General features: G+C 43.1%; 1 protein-coding gene across 2 annotated transcripts in view; it reads right to left on the reverse strand.

The window, feature by feature from the left end:
* The window catches only part of LOC146857829 (protein phosphatase 1 regulatory subunit 12A-like), a 600,392-nt gene that overhangs the window by 234,158 nt on the left and 344,891 nt on the right, over nt 1–21,343 (reverse strand). For both annotated transcript variants that reach the window (XM_085648504.1, XM_085648505.1), the window contains exons 6-7: nt 21,037–21,111; nt 20,756–20,844 (exon numbers count right to left, since the gene is read on the reverse strand). In XM_085648504.1, the coding sequence (XP_085504630.1) occupies nt 20,756–20,844; nt 21,037–21,111 (164 nt within the window). The remainder of the gene's footprint in view (nt 1–20,755; nt 20,845–21,036; nt 21,112–21,343) is intronic.

Here is a 21,343-nt window from a genome sequence, read left to right on the forward strand (position 1 = left end):
TCAAAAATCTTGGTGTTAAAATCGATCAAAATCTCACTCTAGATGCCCATGTCAACTCTACGATTGGCACCTGCTATTACGTCTTGGGTCTACTCAGGAGAATTTTTCCCTTACTTCCTCTTGCGACCAGGAAAACAATGATACAGGCTTTGATTTTAAGTAGAATCGATTATTGTAATGCTCTGCTTCTTTCGACCAATGAAGCCTCCTTAAATAAACTACAAGTTGTGCAGAATACAGCGGCCCGCTCAGGACTCCCTCTGTGCCCCTCTTGACTAAGCTCCACTGGCTTCCAGTAAGGAAAAGAGTGAAATTTAAGATAGGCTGTATTGTTTTCAAGGCCTTAAATGGTCTTGCTCCGTCCTATCTCTCTAGCAAAATAACTAATTACACTCCCTTACGCTCTCTTAGGTTAGGATCTAAACGTTTACTTTCTATCCCTAGAATTAAAAAATCGCGTAGCGGTGGTAAAGCTTTTTCTTACCTGGCTCAGGTTTTCTGGAATGAATTATCACAACATCTTCGTGAATGTATGACCATCTTTCATTTCAGAAAACTTTTAAAAACCCACCTCTTCTAATCAGCTTGCCGATGCAGTAATGCCGTTACAAGCACAGAGATACCCTTCGGGGTGATTCAGTGCTTTATAAGATCATAAAATCAAATCAAATCAGGTGAATTCTGTCTTGGGACAGTTTCTTTGGGATGGTGGCACGTGAGGGTGGCAATCCGGACGTGTTTTCTATCCACGCATTGCGGGGGGCTGGCCACTTTCGATATTTGGTCTTAATATGTAGCATCACATCTATTTGTCTTAAACGAGTGGTGGCATGGGGATAGGGCGGACCCGGCATATGCTGTGGAGCGACGCTCCATGGGCGATCGGTCCCTCCATGTTCTTCTCTATTCGGCTCAGCTGAGGCGACCCCTTCCATCTGCCACTCGGATTGTTTTTCAGCTTTGGAGCCAGGCGTTGTGGAGGATGGGCTGGTGGAACAGATTGACTCGGGAGACCCCATTGTGGCACAATGGCCGCTTTCCACAGTTGCTGAGCCTCTCCGGGTTTCGAGACTGGGACAGTATTGGGAGATCTACTCTGGGGGACGTTATGCGGGGCACGATTTTAAAATCCTTTCAAGACATCCAGAGGGATTATCAGATGCCAAAGACGCAATTCTTTAAGTATTTGCAATTTAGGCATGCTATTTCCCCCAGCTTGGAGAGTCTGGACTCGCTGCCGGAGTTCAGCAAATAGAGCTAAGATATTTATGGGGGAACTTCTAGACCATAAGATCTCTAAAATGTCTCAAGCCCTGGTCACGCACTGTTCCCCCTCCTTGCAGCATTTGAGGGAGGCCTGGGAGGGAGATGTGGGTCAGATGGAGGAAGAGGACTGGACGGAAGCCTTGGCTTCCCCGCGAGGGGCGGCCATTGCAATGAGCCTGCGGTTCATTCAGTTCAAATATCTCCATCGGCTTTATTTTACCAGGGTTAGGCTCTGGAGGGTGGGCCTGGTGGCTTCCACGGTGTGTCTCCGTTGTGGGCATGAGGAGGGGACCCTGGTGCACACTGTATGGCACTGCATAGCACTGGCACGATTCTGGAGGGGGGTTTTGGCTTGTCTCTCTGAAGTATTGGGTTGGGAGCTTCCTAGTTCACCAAAGCTTGTCCTCATTCAAGTGATGGAAGGGATCGGGGGCAATATTTATGAGAGACATCTCATGCTTCTTGGTTTTACTTTAGCGAAAAGGGACATAGCTAGAGCCTGGAAGGCGGTGGCTGCCCCTTCCGTTTCGACTTGGAAAAATGGTCTGGACTTCTGTATGGGTCTTGAAGTTCCCATTTTTGAAGCTAGAGGGTGGCCCCGGAAACATTATAAAATCTGGAAGCGCTGGGCAGATTATCGGGGTCTGGAGCTAGAGCCGCCGCAGGGGTACGGGGCCTTGACCCGGGGTAGCCTGTTGGCCTTTCACATACCTTACGCTTTTCTCCTGAGTGGCTTGCGGGTGCTCGGCGGGAGACGGTTTTGTGGTCATTGAGTCCTAGTGTAGATTAATGGCAGTTTGGGTCAGTGATTTCCTGTTCCGGAATAAGGAGACGGCGCGCTGGGGGGTGGAGAGGGAGGGGGGGATGTTGGTTGTTTTGCAGGGATTGATTTTATTTGTTTGCCTTTTATATTTTCCTTTACATAAATGTGTAAAATTGTCAAAGTCCAACTTTTGTATCTTATATGCGGCAGATGTCTCTGGGACTCAGAGCTCTGCATTGTATGTATCACTCTGACAAATAAAATCAGTTTTCAAAACAAAAAAAAGGGTTAATTGTGCATGGGACAAAAGTGAAGAAGAGTTGTTTGAGGGAGATGACTGAGCACGGAAGTGTATGAGAATTGCATACTTTCATTTTTAAGGTCATGTTTAGTGTTGATGGGTGTGAATGATTTGAAAAGAAAGTGTAGTTGAGAATGTGCAATGAGAGGGTAGTGAGGTTATTCCTGGGGTGCAGAATACGCAACTGCAGATTTTGGCAACTGTGGATTCTAAAAACTCAAGAAGGTCTTCACAGTGTTACTTAGATATGCATCGGTTGCTCCTTAAGACAACAGGATAAGACAATTCCTGCTAGATACTGAGTAATTCCTTTGCATGATTAGATGCTTTAAATCCTTTGGCAACATAAGCATGGTTTGCTCTCTTAATGGCTTCTTCTGTGTCTCTCAAAGCAGATGTTGTCCTCTTCAGGATGAGTTAAGCGATTATTCCAGGTTATGATGGACACGTTTCATCTCTGCAATTTCTCCAGTGAAACACTTGCTTGTAGACTTGTAGACTTAAAACCCATCCTGGGTTTTATGGGTGTGGCAGGTGCTAGGATATCTAGAATGGAGCTAGCAGCCAACTCCCTGGGTCATGCATTCATAGCAAAACACCACTAAGATACAGCATGCATCTGTGACTACCTATGACACAACGTAGACCCTTTATGAGGTCAACACAAATATTATTACCCTGTTCAGCTTCTGCATTATATTTTACCACCTGCTTGTCACTGGTTCAAATATAGTCAACGATGGATGCCAAAAGAGCACTTTTGCCTTTTTGAACAAGAAATAGTGCAGTTGATCTTTGCACAGGATTTACCACAAAATTGCTGATGGGGAGGGAAGAATAGAAATGGTACATGTCCATGACTGTATTACCAGCAGTGCTTAGCTTGAAGATTCCAGTGATACCTTGTTCTAAGCTTGGGAAAAGGCACAGTAGGTCTAGGATTTCTAGCTATTTAATACCCTTGAGGAGATTATGACTTCTCAAACATGTCCCAGTTCTTACCGGGCTCACTCACATGAATAAAAGTGTTAGTAGTTCCATCTCCCTTGAGATGAACCCATGGGCATGCTAGGCGAGTTGTGTCCGACATCCTGAGGAAAAAAGGGCTGATTTTTTGTCACTGCCAATGAGCTGCAACAAACAGTAGCTGGACTTTCAATGAAATACTGCAGTAGACTAGAGTCGAAGTAAGCAATACAAGAGGAAAGGATAACACTTTAGGATAATATATATAAGAATACTTAAGTCCATCAATGCCCCTTTAAATGGACAGAAACACAGCAGGCGGATGAGTCATCAGGCCAAAACACTACCAGAATGTTGAAGAACAGACCACACACTGTAAGATTCCTTCCTTTCATAACTGCACCCCCAAAAACCATCAGGCAGAATAATATAACCAGTATGTTGTGCCCTCAGTGTTTCAGAGGCCTGGGGCCCCAACTGAAGTTCTATTTGAAGCACAAGGCTCCAGTCTTACACTGCACATGTGATTTTCGGGCAAAGATTGTCATATAAGAAAAGCAATACTGATAGTGTTGAGGATAAAGAGAACAAAAACAGACATACAATGGGGTTGAGGCCGAGGACTGCTTCTAGATTCAAAACTTCCCACAAGGTAACACTTAAGCATAAACTATTTCCAGAAAAATCTCCAGAATATCTCAAACAAAAACTTGATGAGGACGACGCGAAAGCAGCATTTGAGAGAGTGAGAGCGCAACACAGAGGGCCAGAGGAAGAAGCACTTGAGGCAGAGCAGCAAATACGGAGCAGTGAAGCACACTAGAGAGAAAGCTGGAAAATGTACACTGTCATGGAGTGCTTAACCAGAAAGAAAAAGTTGTTCCCTAAAAGTGTGCAGTGGAAGCATACCAAGTCAGCCAGTCAAAGGATGACAGAGAGGGTATCTGTTGTGGTAGGAAAATCCATATGCAGACAAGTTGTAGGTTCCAAGGTAGTAGGTAGTAGGATGGTAAGTAAGATGGAAGTAAGATAGGAGAGTAGCCCCACCAGGAGCAGTCTCCCTCTGCTCAGCTTCTCATCCTCAACTGACACTCTCCACAAGCACTCACACCAACATTCCATGAAATCACCAAACATTCTTCCAGTCAATCAAGCTGAACAGATGGGAGAATATTGAGGCAAAGAAATAAGAGAGGAATTAACCTTACAACAGTATCCCTCCACAGATGGACATACACAAGAAGAGGAAGGCTAGTCACCATATACCAAGCTGGCAAATGAGAGTGACGATAAAGCCAGCCAATGGTAAATAATGGATTGACTTTGAGCCCACTGTAAGTTCTTGGTAAGCCCAAAATAGAACTTTCAAAAATCAAACACACAAGTATGTAATAGCCATCACAGCACAGATTCTCAATAAGAAAAATTTCCACATGCACAGAAACATATGTACTTTTGTGTTAAAAGAAAATACATGTCAAGACAAACAACTACCATGTACAGACAGCACACAATCGCAGATATGAGGCATATGAGCGCAGTATGTGTATGTATATATATATTTTATTGGTATACACTGGGAAGTAAAAACAAGCATTGGTACTTCATAAAATACAAAAAAACATCTGTAAGCCACAGGAACATAAGTACCTAAACAGCCTGCCTCACTAACAAACGTATCTTGGAGCAGCAGAAAAGAGTTACTGGACCAAATAACCACACACACCACAACCACCCACCAGGAAACTACAATAAAGCAAACACAAGACACACATTAAGAAAAGACACAAAACTGCGAGGGACTCAAGACAAACATCAGAGGAGAGGACAGATATGTACTTAACAGGTAAGTGAAAGAATGTACCTAGCAACAGAAACACACATAGCAAAAATAAGAACATACATTTAACAGGTCATTCAAACCCCAATTTACTCTCCCTGGAATACACCCTAGAAGGCAGAGGACTGAGGAGTGACTGTCTATAAAAGCGAATGCGCAAAGGTAAATGTCGTGGTCACAGTACAGTCTGTTGCTAGGATCTGTAGTAGAATGATGAGATTAAGATGCCTAGAGCAGAATAAACAGAGTGGGTGGCACAGCTATGGAACGCAAACTGCTTCTGCAGCATAACCTATCCACATCTATGCTGTGAACACTGCTTTATTTTCTCAATTCTGTCAACACTCCTTGTTTTCCCATTACTGCAAGCTCTCCGACCTAGTCATTCCCAGGACTCTCTATTTTGAATGGCTGGTGGCTTTGCAAAGTCCCCAGACATCCTTGAGTAAATGGGAAGTCACCCTGCCAAAAGCACTCAGAGATTTGATTAAATGCCATACAGATACTTTGAAAAAAGAGAGAGAACTTTTTTCTGCACCATCAAAGACTCTCTTCTTCAAATCCATGTAGGTGCATTATTCCATGTTTCCTGGTTTCATTAAACAGCCGAATGGCAACCCGTTCCCCTGATTCTGTCCTGAGCCTGAAGAGAAACATGTTCATTGCTGTAATGATAGGTAGAAGGCTAGTCTAACCATGCAGGGGGTTCTCTTTTCCTTCTGCTTAATATGATTCACAATCAGCCACTAAGATATTCGGCTGACGTTCAAAATTTTCGTAAAAAGCCTATCAAGATCGGAATCAAACTCAGATTTTTTGCAGCTATCTATAGTTACATTTTGATCCTGCACACTTTTGCTCATGAATCCTTTCATTTCAGAAGACTGGGTTAAGCATAGGTGGGCACAGCTAGAACCCCAAATCATTATAGTTTGCGAATCTCTAGGGGTGGTATATATTTTGTTTAGTTTCAATGACATGTACCTTCTCTAAAGTTACCCTAGTTGCATTCCACTAGAATAAAGAGTGAAACTTGCATCGAGAGGTTGCATGTATGCAGTGTTTATCTTAACATCAAGGTAGTGCTGCACTAGGTCACAGTAGTCAAAGTTACATATCCGAGATCCTATTTTTCACCAATGGTTCATCAATGTTATCAACCTTAATTAAATTTGTCTTTCTTTGTATTAGTGTATCGCCCTAAGTGGGAAGGGTATGCCAAGACGTGGGTCCCGTGCACACTGTGTCAATGGAACCAAGCAGAGCCGTAACTCTTGCAAAACTGGTACTGGGTTACTTGGGTTCCGTTTCAGAGAGGACATGGCCTGGCAGTTTGGTCTGGACGGTTCCCACTGAAGCAGGATCAACAGCGATTTGCATATGGCTGGGTCCAAAAGAGGTGGCATGGTGGGCAAAATATCGACTGACTGGGATGCAACTTGAGTAATTACAAGTAGCTGAGATTAATTCAAGCATTCCATCCATCACTTTTTTGCATACTTTAGTGTTTCGCACTAAGTGGGATGGGAATGCCCACATGTGGTTCCTGTTTTCCCTGTCATTGGAATCAAGCTAAACATGGCTGATGAGTCTTAACAAGGGCGGGACTGGTCCTAGGTTGCTTATGTTCCGGCTTAGGGTGGACTTGGCTAGGCGTTCAGGCTAATTGTTCCCATTGGAGGAGGGTCTGGGCTGATTTGCATATGGCTAGGTCCAAACTGAGGTGGTGTGGTGTGCAAAATAACAATGGACTGTGCAATTACCAGTGGCTGAAATTAATTCAAGCATTCTATTCATCGCTTTTTTGTATACTTCAATTAAATTTGTCAGCAATAAATATTTCCACCCATAAAGTATGACTCCAGAAACACTGATTTTAAATAAGAACACTATTTCAAAACAAAATGCTTTTACATTACCTATGCAAAGTTCATAGCCATGTATTAATTGGGCTCAGCCCCTTAAAACTTGTTCTGCAATAAGCGGCAAGTTTTGTGACGCTGGAAAGCAAAAATACATGATACAAAACGTGGAACACTATTGTATTGTGTCACGTCATTAAAATGTTTAAAAGTTCAATTTATAATGAATTTAACAGTAGTAAAACTAGTATGCACATCAATAGTGGGCACTGCATATAAGTTACGTTTTTTTAAGAGCTTCCTTTAAAATAAAATAAAAAATTATACATCGATGGCATAAGTTCAATGAGTCCCCATCCAATAAAAAATAGAAAATCCCCGAATCGGTTCAAAATTACATACTTCAATAAAATTAACTTATAAACTTAATTTAGTGAAAATATAGTAGAAGTAGTAGCGGTAGACCTTTTATGCCACCCAACAAACCTATCGCGCTTCTCCAATTAACCATCCTAGACATGAAGGGCAGTATATTAAGCTTACACCTATGTAGGTGTGATCTAACTTTTGGACTCACATTTTGTTCCCTTCAAAGAGATGCTACGTAGTAAGTCCTAGAGTTGTTTCAAAGCGGGCCAGTTCTTTAATGACTTTCTTTAATTTATTTAGAAAGGAAGGGCTTCGGTACTAGAACTCTGTGCAAAGAGAATGATCCAAACTTATAAGAATGCATGGGCCAGGAGAAACATTTAATTTCCCTGAATTCAAGCATCTCCTACATCACATTTTGAATGCTGTGTTTTTTTGTTTTTTTTTAACTCGGACGTATTTTTAACAAACAAATATATTAAGTTATTAAATTTATAGAACACTGCGAATAATCCCATGTGTTTCGTGGCACTAAAAAGACAGAAACATACAGAATAGTAGAAAGAACAGATCAGATAGATTGCGTCACTGTCGAGAGGATCTCAGCTCTATCTATTTAGCAATTTCTGGTCATAGAAAGCCATGTCTGTAAGGCCTTTCTGAACTTAAGGAAAGTGGAAGACAGTAGGAGAACAGTCGGAAGCTTTTCAACAAGGCTGCTCTCACTGAAAAGGCTTTGCCTCCAGAACACGCTCATTTATATCTAGGCACTACCAACAGTTTAGCCTTTGAGGAACGCAGAAGGCGAGGTGGAATGTAGTTGCAGAACGTCTGCTTTAGTTGCAACCACCCATTTTAGAGTACAGCTTTGTACACTAAACATAGAACTTCGGAAGTAATTCTCATGCCAACTGGCAACCAGTGCAGAGTGTTTAACACCTGTGAGGCAGAGAAGAAAAGTGGAGCTCCCAGGGTCAGACAAGCTGCTGCGTTTTACTCTGTACCTCAGGAGAACACTATCCAATCAAACATAAAGGGAGTTGCAGTAGTATAGGCAACTAAATATGCTTGCCTGAATCACAACTCAATGGATTGGTTCAGGCAGAAAGGAGAGAATCTTCCTTAGACCCTTATCTAGGAAGAAACAATTTGGTCTAATAAGTAACTACACCATACTGCCATACAGCATTTGAAAGGGTCGCAATCAAGCCACCCTTCCACCAAAGGGGACACAAGTGGTGCCCTTAATAACTAATTTAATAAGTGGCAAGAACCCCTGTCTATCCATAGCACACACAAGTTTTGCTCAATGCAAGATTCGAAAAAGAAAAACATTGAGTGACGCATCAAAGAACCATCCTAAATTTACATAGTTTTCCACTAAAAGTATTTTTAATACTAGCCCTCAAATTTCTCATGACGAACATTCATGAGGAGCTCATCCAGTTTTATAATGGGATAAATTGAGCTACAAGTCCCAGGAGGCAAAACAAAAAAAACATGGACTTGACTCGTCCAAAGAAGAACCCACCTTTCTAAATCAGGACTGGCTCCCAGGAATTATATGATTTCATTACCCAGTTCTGGAATTAATTTAGTAAATATTTTCCTCAAAATATCCAGCAATGCTACTGGGCTTTTACAAAACAACACCCATCCTACTTTCCTTTGATTTCTTACTTTAGTAGTCAATTTTTATAAGTTTACCAGGACAGTCTTATGAAACTTTAAACATTGTAGCCAAAAGAAATGTCAAACTTAATAGAATAAAATATTTAACATAATTTTAAAAATCCTAACCAATGAACTCGCATAGTCAATTAAATCAAATCATTAACTTTTCTGAATAGCTTTAAAAACAACGTAACTGCTATATAAATATCCACATGCAACAGCTTAAAATAGTTAATCTCTGACAGCATAATAAAATGCAGTTAGAGAAGGAAGGTTATTCACAGATAAAGAACTTGTCAATTTACAAGACTTAATAAATGTTATCAAATGGAAAGCAAATTGATTGTCCCCTTTTGTCAAATAGTCCCATTAAACAACCAATAGTTTATTTTGGCCACAAAGTTAATCATAGGCATAGATTTTGAAAAGAGTACGTGGCATCAACGGATTTTCTTTATCTTCTTTCTTACAAATAGGTTTAATAATTGCACCTTTCCATGAAACAGTAATTATGCACTTAATTGAAACACATCTGAAGAATGGACTAAGGCTAGACAGTAATATTTCAGTTGGAAAATTATTTAGACCTCTTGCTTGAGATAGTTTTCCTGTTGACATTATTGTAGATATGACCTCAACATTTATCATTTCGATTTCGATTTGAAAGGCTTTATTTCGACAAATAGCATGTCTTAAAAAGCAATACATATACACACACATTTTATAAAAACGATAAAAGGAGCCAATTCATATCAAAAGATACATACAATTCATAATACGAAGGCGCCAATAAATTACATAAAAGGAATACATTATAAAACCAGGATTAAACAAGATACAAAAGCCTATTTGATCTAATCGACCATGCCCAGCTTAGAAACTTCGCCAGGCCACAGGCAAAAAGGGGCCGCGAGTCAGTTTTCAAAATTCGCAAGGCCTCCCTATGGTGTCTGGTGCCTAACTCTCTACAAAGAGGTTTCAACCACCTGCGACGAGGAGCTTCATAGGCAGGGCATTCGAATAGGAAGTGGAGAACTGACTCTATCCTTGACATACAATGCGGACACAAAGGAGTAGTCTGGGCTGGGGCCTTCCACCTAGCAGTTAGTTCACCCACAGGAAGTATTCCTACTCTAAATTTAAGATACAATATCCTATCTCTGGGTTTTGATATAATATCGAGATAGGGCTCGCGGAATGGGACCTCCTTCACTAATAGGAATTCAGCAGTGGACCTGCATTGATTAGGATTAGTGTTTCGTCCGTCTATCACCCATCTCCAATACAGTTTCTTCAAGACAGACTTAGGGGGAGCAGTTCTTGACTGCCAAGCTTCTTCTAGACCCAATTCTATCAGTAGTCGCTTAACTTCCCTCAACCAACTAATTTTGGGCCAGCCAGGCATCGATAAGATCTCTTTTAAACCGTCTGCGTAGCTGGCCAGTTCGAGGACTCTCCAAATGCGAGCCCAAAGAAGAAGAGGACGCATCCTTGCCTGATCACTAATGGGACAACTACCCATGTCAAGCAATAAAGGTAAGGTTGGGGTGCTGTATGGGAGCCCCATTAGGTCCTTGAGAAATTTATTTTCAGAGCAGGACAGTTGGTCCACGTTTTGCACACCCCAAAGTTCCGCCCCATAGAGCGCCGCACTCACACCTCTTGCCCTAAAGATTTCAAGTACCGGGGCAATTGGCTTGAGGGAGGAGGCCCGTTGTTCTTCAAGTAATGCCCCCGCCACCCTCTTATGGTTCAACAAAAGTCTTATGGAGGTGTCAATTCCATCTCATAGTGTCACAGAGGCGAATTCCTAAATAGTCAAATTCTTTAACCCTTTCCAGGGAAACTGATTTTAGTGTGGGTGGCCTACCAATCTTCTTTGGGGGATTCAAGACCAGGTACTTGGTCTTATCAGTATTGATTTCCAATCCCCTCAAATCAAATCAAAGAAAGACTGAAAACTAGTTAAAAGGTTCTGTAGCCCTACCGGGGTCTTAGAAATCAGTAGGGTATCGTCTGCAAACAGGAGGGTAGGTACCCTCCTGCCTGCCAACGATGGGGCATCTGAAGGGATTTGTGAAAAGGTGGTCCACCACTCCGTTAACATACAATGAAAACAGAGTGGGGGCAAGAACGCATCCCTAACGGACACCTCTGGTATTCGTGATGTCTTTTGACCCTGGTTTCCCCACCTAATCAGCGCAAACTTTTCAGCGTGCATCTTAATTAACAGGGACAATAAATATGGGGGCAAACCCAGCCCATATAGCACCCTCCAGAGATGGCTACGAGGAACCAGGTCAAAGGCAGTCCGCAGATCTTTAAATGCCAGGTACAGACTGCCTTTGCCCAGAACAACCACTTTCCAGAAGAGCATCAACAACCGGAATGTTTGCTCAATAGTCCCAGTACCTGTTCTAAAGCCTGCCTGGAAATCGGACAGAATAACTTTCTCCTCTACCCACTGTAAAACCCTCCCCAGGACCACCTTTCCTGCCACCTTCTGCGTGGAGTCTAATGAACTTATGGGGCGATAATTTGCTGGGTCGTCCCGACACCCTTTCTTGAAGATCGGGACGACCTCAGAGCCCCTCCAGGATTTTGGGAAAGCTGCATCTAAAAAACTAGCATTTAATAGTGAGGAAATAAGTTTCCCCCATTCTATCAGGTTGATGCGTAACAGGTCCCCTAGTAGGCCATCAGGCCCCGCAGCTTTGTTAGGGACAAGACACTTAATTGCATCCACCACTTCCTTGGCCGTAAACATAGAGTCTAAGCTCAGCTCACGGAGGTCCAATAAAGGGGCATCAATGGGAACTTCCCCATTGTCCGTTACTACATTATATAAATGGGAGAAGTGGTCGAACCACGAGGCCTCAGGGATATTGCATGTTATTAGCGAGTCCACAGGTTTATCTCTGGCTCTAATCAATTCCCAAAAGCCCTTCGAGTCCATAGCGGAGCTTGCCAGTTTCAGATCACACCAAAACTGGTTCTCCCACTCTAGCTTTGCCCTAGAGATGGCACCTCTATAACTTTTCCTAGCAGTGCAAATCAGAACCACCGTCCTTAAGTTTAACTGCATTGATTAGATCCCTTTTGGCGTTACGACAAGCAGGCGAATACCAGCCAGGATTGCCCTTTGGGCGACATCTATTATTGGCCCTAGTGCTTGCATTTCGAACTAGAAAAAGGTCGCCCAAGGCTTTAGTGGTTTGCACAAACAATGTGGAGATCTCATGGGCACTAGTTGTGGTAAGGTCCAAGCTAGACAAGACATTTACCATAATTGATCTTGCTTCCAGCATCTTATCCTCATTGCCAACAATGTTCCTCCATCTTAGCCGCCTCCCACAATTTGAAGGACATACTTCACGTGTTGACCTCCAATCATGTAGAGTTTGTTCATTAGACTCTACAGTCCACAAAGGGGACAAAGACAAGGACAGGGGATTGTGGTCGCTATCAGTAGAAGGAAGAACAACCATATCCATCAAGTGGCCCCAAAGTTTATAGTTCAACAGGATATAATCAATTCTGGAGGATTGGCCAACCCTGTTGAATGTGTGTGCCCCACAAGAATCTGACTTTGTCCTGCCATTTACAGCCCTTACACCGTGTTCCAAGGAGAGAGCATTAAGATCAATGACACTTTGAGTCCATCTCTTAATCGGTGGTACTGAGAGATGGGGGATGCCTCTCCTAGCGTCGTCCTCCTGGATAACCAGTATATCTTCCGCTGCTAGGGGTTCAAAAGTACAATTAAAGTCCCCAGCAAGCAAGACGAACGAATCGACACCACAAGACCTAAGCTCGTCATCGACGCCCGTAAGGGACAATGTCGACATACCACCCCTAGAACCTCTAACATAAATGTTAAGAATCTCAAGCGCCCTCCCCCCACGTGGCCCTCTAACTATTAGTCTCTGTAGGTCGAGGGACTTAGTATCTATGCACCGGATAGAGTAACCCAAGGAGATGTTTACCCAGATTAGTAGGCCGCCGGAACGGCGACCTCTCCCTCCGGGCGATGGGATAGCTGGTACAAAATAACTGGTATAGCCCACTTTATGTCGGGGCTCCAAGCACCAAGTTTCCTGGAACATACATATCCCGAATGATTCAATAAATGAGTACCATTCGGGTATGTCGATGTTACGTGCCAGACCAGCTATGTTCCAGCTGACAACCTTCAAAGTCCTGTTGCCATCTACAGCCTGCCACGGTGAAGACCCATTTGAAAAAGAGCTATCCCTAGGGCCAGAATGAGATGTCACACCTATAACTAGGCCCTCCCCACTAGGGACCACCAAGATGGGCGTAGCGGGCTCAGGTTGCTCAGTGCACTCCCTTCCTGAAAGGCCGACATTAACAACAGAAGGTGAAGGGTGGTAAGGAGGTGGTCTCACTACTTCCATTCTTGTGGCTAGACTACCGCAATCATCCTCCCCAAGCACTGCAGATAGCTTCGCTGTGGGTTGGCAGACAGCGTGTCAGTAGCCATAGCATGGCCAGTTGGGCGGTGGACATGGATCATTACAAAACAAGCTAAATCGTGACCGGTTTTGATGGGCTTGTCTATCAACCCATCCCTCCCAAACGGGGAATCTGGCTGGCCTAACAGGGGTTTTTCGGGGATTAAAGAAGCTAAGGTCATACATACCAATACCTCCACTACCTCCAATTAGACTGCCCTCTCTGGTAGAAAGACTACACATATAGCTGGCAAACCTAAGGTCATCAAAATTAATTATAATGCAGTCCCCCCTTATATCTTTCGGCCTAGTGCCTAACCAGCTAACCCTCCTTACGTGGATGACCCGTCCACCCATTGCACTAGGCAAAGGTCTATTTTCCTTTAGCCAGAATAGTGTTTTGTTCCTAAGTTCGGCATAAGTCTCATATTTGCCTGGTTTAAGGACTGGCACCCCGGTAAGAACTGCCACATAAGGCTGGCAGTCAGGGGGTAAATTAACAGTAAGGACCGGCCCTACGTCCGAATCCATTTCTGGCTGTGGGGTGGGGATTGTCATCATTTTGTCTGAGCTGGCGTTAATAGTCTCAGGGCCAGTACTATTTCCAGAACTCTTTAAGTTAGCTGGACAACTACTACCAACATCCTTTGTCCGAGCAGTCCTTTTGGTTGGGATGGTACTAGCCTTAGGTATCTTGGGTCGCACTATGCCATCTATTTTGTCCAACCCTGACTTCCAGGCGGCCCCGGAAGAAGCCACAGGATGTGCAACGGGAACATTTTCCACAAATTCCCCCCCTAGGTCATCTTCCCTAGTTCTTGAATGTAATTTAATGAGGGATTTTATAGAGAAAAAATTGTCCAGGGTTACCTGTTCAAACCTATCCAGCCGCTCTGAGAGCCCCTTAACACTCTCCAGAACCGGAATCAATAATAAATTCATCATTTTCTCTAAGTTGGCAATGGAGAGAGATTCGTAGGATGGAGCCTCAACACAACCAGCCGTCAGGTCGACACAGGTGTTCTCTACTATGATACCTTGGGATACCTCCCCCTTCTCCCCCTGAGGGCAACTAACGCCCAGCCCCACTCTCTCGGTCCCGCCTCCCCTAGCACCTGACCTCCTAAGCTTCTTATAGGATTTAGCATGGCTTCCTTTGCGTGGGCTAGCAGTTCTTTTTCTTTAACTAAGGGCTGGATTGTTTACTGCCAGCGTAGCCAATACTGGCTGAGGAAGGGAGACCCCATTGCTGGAAGGAGTAACAAGAGGGAGCATGGGAACTGGGGACTCACTAAGAAGTGGGACTGGTACAGCATTATCATCGTTAAGCTGTACTATAGCTGTTAAATTCTCCAGCCTGTCCAAACTGGCCCTTAGAGCTGCTACCCGTGGGTGATCTAAAGGGGGTGAGGCAGCCACCAAGGGATCAAGTGGACATACTGGGGATGGCACTAGGGCCAACAAACCCAGCGATGACCGTTTGTCAGCAAGATGTCCCCGAGAAAGACGCCGCTCTGTCATGGCGATTTCCTTCTCGATAACTGTGACAACACGGGTAATAAACTGGTCCATGGTACCCGTTACACAACCAGGGCCTCCCCCACCACTCCCTCTCAAACTCTTGCCCGAACAGGTAGACATCAACTTTGCCTCTCTATACAGTAAGTGTGGAATGAGCCTATAGTACAAACTTCCTAACAAAGGAGCAACGAACCAAATAGTCGCTAACTGGACATACAGCCACAGATAACTTATCAAGGGGGTGGCCCAGCCCAGCCTTGGTCAGCCCCGGACGGCCACAGACGGCCTGCCCTTTGCCCGGGCTTAGCCCGGTGCCACCTGCGCGCATCCCGCGACGCGGAGGATGCTCGTCCGTTTTTAGCGCCTCCGGGCGCGGAAGTGAGTTTGTTTCGGGGCGGGACCACAGCCGGGAATTCTGGGGGCTGTAGGCAGAAACCTCCGCTCAGCGACCGCTGCGATCGGCAATTGCAGCAGCGGCGGCGGGAGGGAAATGACAGGGCAGACCACAAGCGCCCAACAGCCCAGCTCCTCTGCCCAGGGTCTGCAGGTATGAATGCACAAAAAGTAAGTCAGAAAGTGAGGCTCCCGCTCCACCGAGGGAGCTCGTCCGTTTTTAGCGCCTCCGGGCTCGGAAGTGAGTTCGTTTCGGGGCGGGACCACAGCCGGGAATTCTGGGGGCTGTAGGCAGAAACCTCCGCTCAGCGACCGCTGCGATCGGCAATTGCAGCAGCGGCGGCGGGAGGGAAATGACAGGGCAGACCACAAGCGCCCAACAGCCCAGCTCCTCTGCCCAGGGTCTGCAGCTAAGAATGCACAAAAAGTAAGTCAGAAAGTGAGGCTCCCGCTCCACCGAGGGAGCTCGTCCGTTTTTAGCACCTCCGGGCGTGGAAGTGAGTTCGTTTCGGGGCGGGACCACAGACGGGAATTCTGGGGGCTGTAGGCAGAAACCTCCGCTCAGCGACCGCTGCGATCGGCAATTGCAGCAGCGGCGGCGGGAGGGAAATGACAGGGCAGACCACAAGCGCCCAACAGCCCAGCTCCTCTGCCCAGGGTCTCGAAACAGGTGCACGCAGATGCGCTAAAGCCCCCGGGGAGAATTCAGCTCAGATCACCCGGCAGGGAATCCGCACAGAGGTTTGCCATTGCTAGTGTGGAGAGAAGGGAGCTGCCGCATATCATTTCTAACAGCAGTGGATCAAAAGTCCACAAGGGCGATACATTTTTGGTCGCATTTGCCCCTTCAAGTCTTATAAAGGTTTGAGAGATGATCCCAATTTATTCTAGTGGCATATTTCCAGACATTTTACAGAGCCATGGTTTCATTCCAATTGTCAAAAATGTTTTGAATCATTTTGTAAGATTACACTGTTGATCTCCTCCCAACATGTATAGAATTAATGTTTTTTCTTCTTATAAACCAATTTACGATATTCTCTTCTGGATATTGTAACATCAATGAGGCGCTTCTGATCCTTAGATTTATTAGACATGCTTCACTTTTGAGCAAGCTCTTTCCTTAATTCGATGCACTCCAAGTTAACCCAACTTTCTGACTGAGCATGACCTTCAACTATTCTTGGCTATATTTTCCTTTCATTAAACTTTTAAATTTGCAGACACTCTTGAATTCAAAATGTTATACCATACTAGAGGATATTCTAGAGACCAATCCCTAGGTAACTCGTCATGGGTAACTTTATATATAGCAAACCAATTACCCTCTGAAATACGTGTCCTGAGCCTATGAGACTACAGATATTTAAAGGAATGTCTAAAACAACCATTACTCGGTATTTAAAGGCGCAATCAAGGCTAAACGATCACTTACTAGGCAATCTATCACTTCAAAGCGAATTAGTCAGATAAATTCAATAGACAAATACAAATACTTTATAGTGCTTTGCAATTTCTACACCTAAAGACAGGTTGAAAAAGACCATCTTTTAAATGATGCCCATTCAGATCACTTAAATTGTGTTGAGCCAACAAAAGCCCAATTTTTAAGTGCAAGATTGAGTAAAAGTAAAACCCATCACAGAATGAGGAGTAGGATATCTAGTTGTTTATGCAAATCTTCATCATAAAATGAAAGCAATTGTTTTTAAATTGAAATCGCCTGACAACATTAATATGTGTTTTGGAAATTAATTCTCAATTTAATTGAATCATTCTCTAAATCTGGAAGACATTTGTTTAGTCATTGTACGATAGGCTGAAGCATACAAAATCTTTTAGTGCCATTTCGCGGATACAATTTTCAAACACTCCAAGATCCAGTCACATTTAGTGGGCACAAAGTGTGCATTTTTTACATACGTTGTGGATACTAATGTTAAGAACCTTCATCCAACCAATGGATGACCACTCTTCGTCCAACTGCCATTCTTTCCTATCATCCACAAACCCATCAATATAAGGCTTAGCCATAACCAGGTGTCCTACTTATTTAGAATATCCGCCAAAAATCCAGAATCCAAAAGAGTGTTCTAAACATTAATGTTCAATACAAGTTTATCTGATCCACACAGCTGCCTTTCTCCCTTAGAACAGTTACTAGGCCCCCCTGCCCTCGTAATACAATTTGTTTTATTAGGAATATATAGAGTATATAACTGTTGCCTAAATAAATAGGATTCATCAGAGAAAGTCTTGTTACACAAGATTATCCCGCAGGTTACATTCTACTATAAATCATCAACACTACCATGAAAACTAACATTGTACCACTTTTTTCTCCTAAATAGCCAAAGTCAGTCTTTGAGGGAACAAAATCTGAATTGCATATTAGCGCAGAACATGCTATATAAACTGAGAGATCAATACCAGGCTCAAAACCTCTTTGGTAGCAAAGACAGCTTAAGCCATGTTAACGAAATAAAGAAGTATTTGTGTTACTTTGCAGCCGTCCCAGGAAAATAAAAAACTTGCTGGTTTTAAATCGTGCACTAATTTCTTTGAAAAGGAGGTTCGCTCCAAAGATTACAAGCAGCATGCCGCAGTTTAAATGAATGTAATTTCTGCTTCCTCGTACCATTTTTTTTTTTATACAACTCGAAAGTATGTTTACGACTTTCGTATATATTAGTCTGTACAACGGCTTGGCTAAATTTTGCCAACAAATAGGCAACTTTATTCTTGAAAACAAGTTTCAGACCACCACCCTTTCTGGGATGAGCCACAAGCAGCCATTTCCCAGCATGGCTGAGCATCATCATTCCAAACATTTTCAGTTTCTTCTCTGCGAAATACACTTTCTCATTTGCACTTAACTTTTTACAACTATATTTTGCAACCCATTGCCCTCTTGCTTAGTTACTGCATTGATTTGTCCAAGAAAAATGTTGCCTTCACAATTTTTGTCGAAGCATTTTGGGCACTCTGGCATTCCTGACATTGTCATATGCCACCTCATGAAATTGGCAAATAACTACTGAATTAGTTCTTAAACATTCTCTATTTTTTCAGGATGCTGCCATACTAGCATCAGTTAAAATATGATATTAAACATGCTCATCACATTGTCTTGAGAAATTTGGGATAGAAATGTTTTTCAAACTCAGTATATTAACATAGCGATTTCACGTTCAAGTGTGGAAAAGGAACCCTGAAGCCTCTGAATTAACCTAGAACAAATAGCTGTTTTTGTCTTTACATTGATAGTCAAAAATTTCTAAAAAAAATAATAATTTTTAAACCAAATACCAATCCGTGCTGAGTACAGACCATCTCACAAAGCAGATAAACTTATGTCTGTAAAGGATGCTATTGAAGTCTGAAATCAACTTAAAAACAAAGCTCTCTGCGAAAAATGCTCACTAAAGCCAGACAGGATTTTCAGAAAGAAAAATAACATTTCTGAGAAAAAAAAAGTAAATGGAAGAGCAGCATTTAATTGCTCCCGTAGTGGGCTATTTTCACCGAAAATGCTCCCAACGATGCAGTCAGAGCATTTCGATGAAAATGGATACCAGGTAAACTGTAATGTAATGTTTTGGAATTTCAGAAAAAAAACCGTGGTCTTCACCTCCAAAGCAGAAGTTACATTCAGAAATATAAAATCAAATAACCCTCACACACAAGGAGCCATTTGTTTTGGAGACATTGCTTCTTTTTTCTGCCAGGTGCAGCTATGCAAATCCTCAATAGGGTGGGCGATGTAGCATACACTAAACGTGGAACCTGTGGAGGATGGGCTGGCAATCAAAGGTTTCAGGCAGCAACCCTGGTGGTTGGTCCTCCTCTAAATTCATGCAAAACAACAGTACGAGTGGCAAGATGGAGCTCTGTCAATTTAAGCCAGCTCTCTGCTTCTGCCAAACTGTAAATGACCACAGGGTGTTAAATCTTCTTTAAGGGGACATCTGCTCATCTATTCATATTTACTGCAAGCTTTGCTTTTGGAAAGGAGAAAATTGCTAGGTTTACATTAATCCACCACGTTTTCTGGTTAATTCTTTTAATCCTTCTATAGGTAGTGTACAATTATTTCATTCCAAAAGAGTGCTAAAAAAATCCTTTATAACAACCATGGATGCAGATATACTGTGATCATGAACGTTAATGAAGATCCAAAGATCGGGAAACAGCTTTTCATATTTTATTCATTTCACAGACTAGTCTACCTTGAGCTTAAATGAAAGTACTACAATCCAGAACACAACACAAAAAGTACTTTACAGAAATACAGCACAAGATGCACTTTTAATAGTTCACAAGAGCACACAGAATAACCACTGGAAACCCACTGATGGAGTCAAGAATACAAATGGTTCTCACAAAGGTTAGGCGTCCTTGAGAGAAAAACAAATAAGATGCAAATCGAATGGTCCACAGAAACACTCACACACTCGGAAAACGTCGAATACTTGTCAGAGAGCTAACAAAATAGGACTCCACTGAACAAATAGGCACTTGAGAAGATGAGCACGAGATAGTCAAGAGCACTATGACAACTGACAAAGAACACAATCATAGGGATCATAGAAGAGAAAACAACTCGGACATCACGGTATCACAAACTTAGAAGACAGAGGCCTTATTATATTTGTTAAGAAACCCCGAATACAGCTCATAAACAAGAACAAGAACTAACTCACACACTAAAGAGCTAACAAACCCAATGCCTACATCAGGCAACACACTGTTAAGCTCAAAGCAGAAAAGAGTATGTTATAGAGGACATACACCAGACGTTTCCAGCAGAAAGAGGCACAATACATGGCAAACAGTAACATCGCAGACATCTCACAGAAAGTACAAAAAAAACACAAACACAAGCCACACAGAAGAGAACCAAATGGAATATACAAAGCATACAGCAAAAGACTCGAATGAAGGTCACGGAAACACATTAGCACACAAAACCACCATGAGTGTATAACACGCATGGCAACTTGGTACAACAAACACAGTTAAAACTTTCAGAGCACACCAGCAGAGGACACGCACCTATAGCATCCACTGAGCACACAACGTAGAACAGATAGGTGGACCTTAGAAAGCACGGACACACTCAACCAAAATACACACAAAACTGATAGGTGCAACCTGACCTGGATTTCACATAACAAAGTCATCTAACATCATTTTATGCAGGACAACCACCTTGAGCTCAGAAAACACAAAAACCCAAAAGGGGAAACACACTTTGAGCTCACATGAACATACAAGAACAGACCACACTTTGAGCTCACAAGTACAGATATACCCAACACCAACCTTCGGGCCCTGCCTGCAGGATTCGTCGGTGATGTGCTGCTCTCAATCAGCAAATTAGGAGGCTTCTTTTTCTCTTTGACAAGTCGCAACTAAAAAACAGAGGAAGAAAGCAAAAGTACTCGGAATGGTCAGAGAGAGCAACAGAGAGACATGCTGAGCCTCTGCAAAGAGAGGGGTGGGGAAGGGAGTCAGGGGATACTGATGGTTTAAGTCGGTGTTTAGGCCAAGATAAATGTTACGGAAAGGAAAAAGGGGGTGCAGGAATTCGAAATAAAACATACTTCACTCTGTTTCTTTTTGAGCTCCTCCAGCAGGGATACTAGAGAGTCATCAGCCACGTCCAATGGGGTCTGTCCCTACATGGAAAAAAAGTACAAGTGACTCACAAAATTGAAGTTTGTTCCACACTTCCTCCAAGCAAATGGGATGTCCTCACTGGGCCCGAATGGAAATATAGCACCCATGAAACACTTCGGTCGGACACTAACATGCCAATTGGTTTCCCCTTAGATTAGTTTATATTTCATTCCATCTACTTAAATGTTAAGGACAGAAATTTTAGAGGATGAGCTACATGATCAAGAGTAA

Source organism: Triturus cristatus, chromosome 3_2 (genome assembly GCF_964204655.1).
Source record: "Triturus cristatus chromosome 3_2, aTriCri1.1, whole genome shotgun sequence".
Lineage (NCBI taxonomy): Eukaryota > Metazoa > Chordata > Amphibia > Caudata > Salamandridae > Triturus > Triturus cristatus.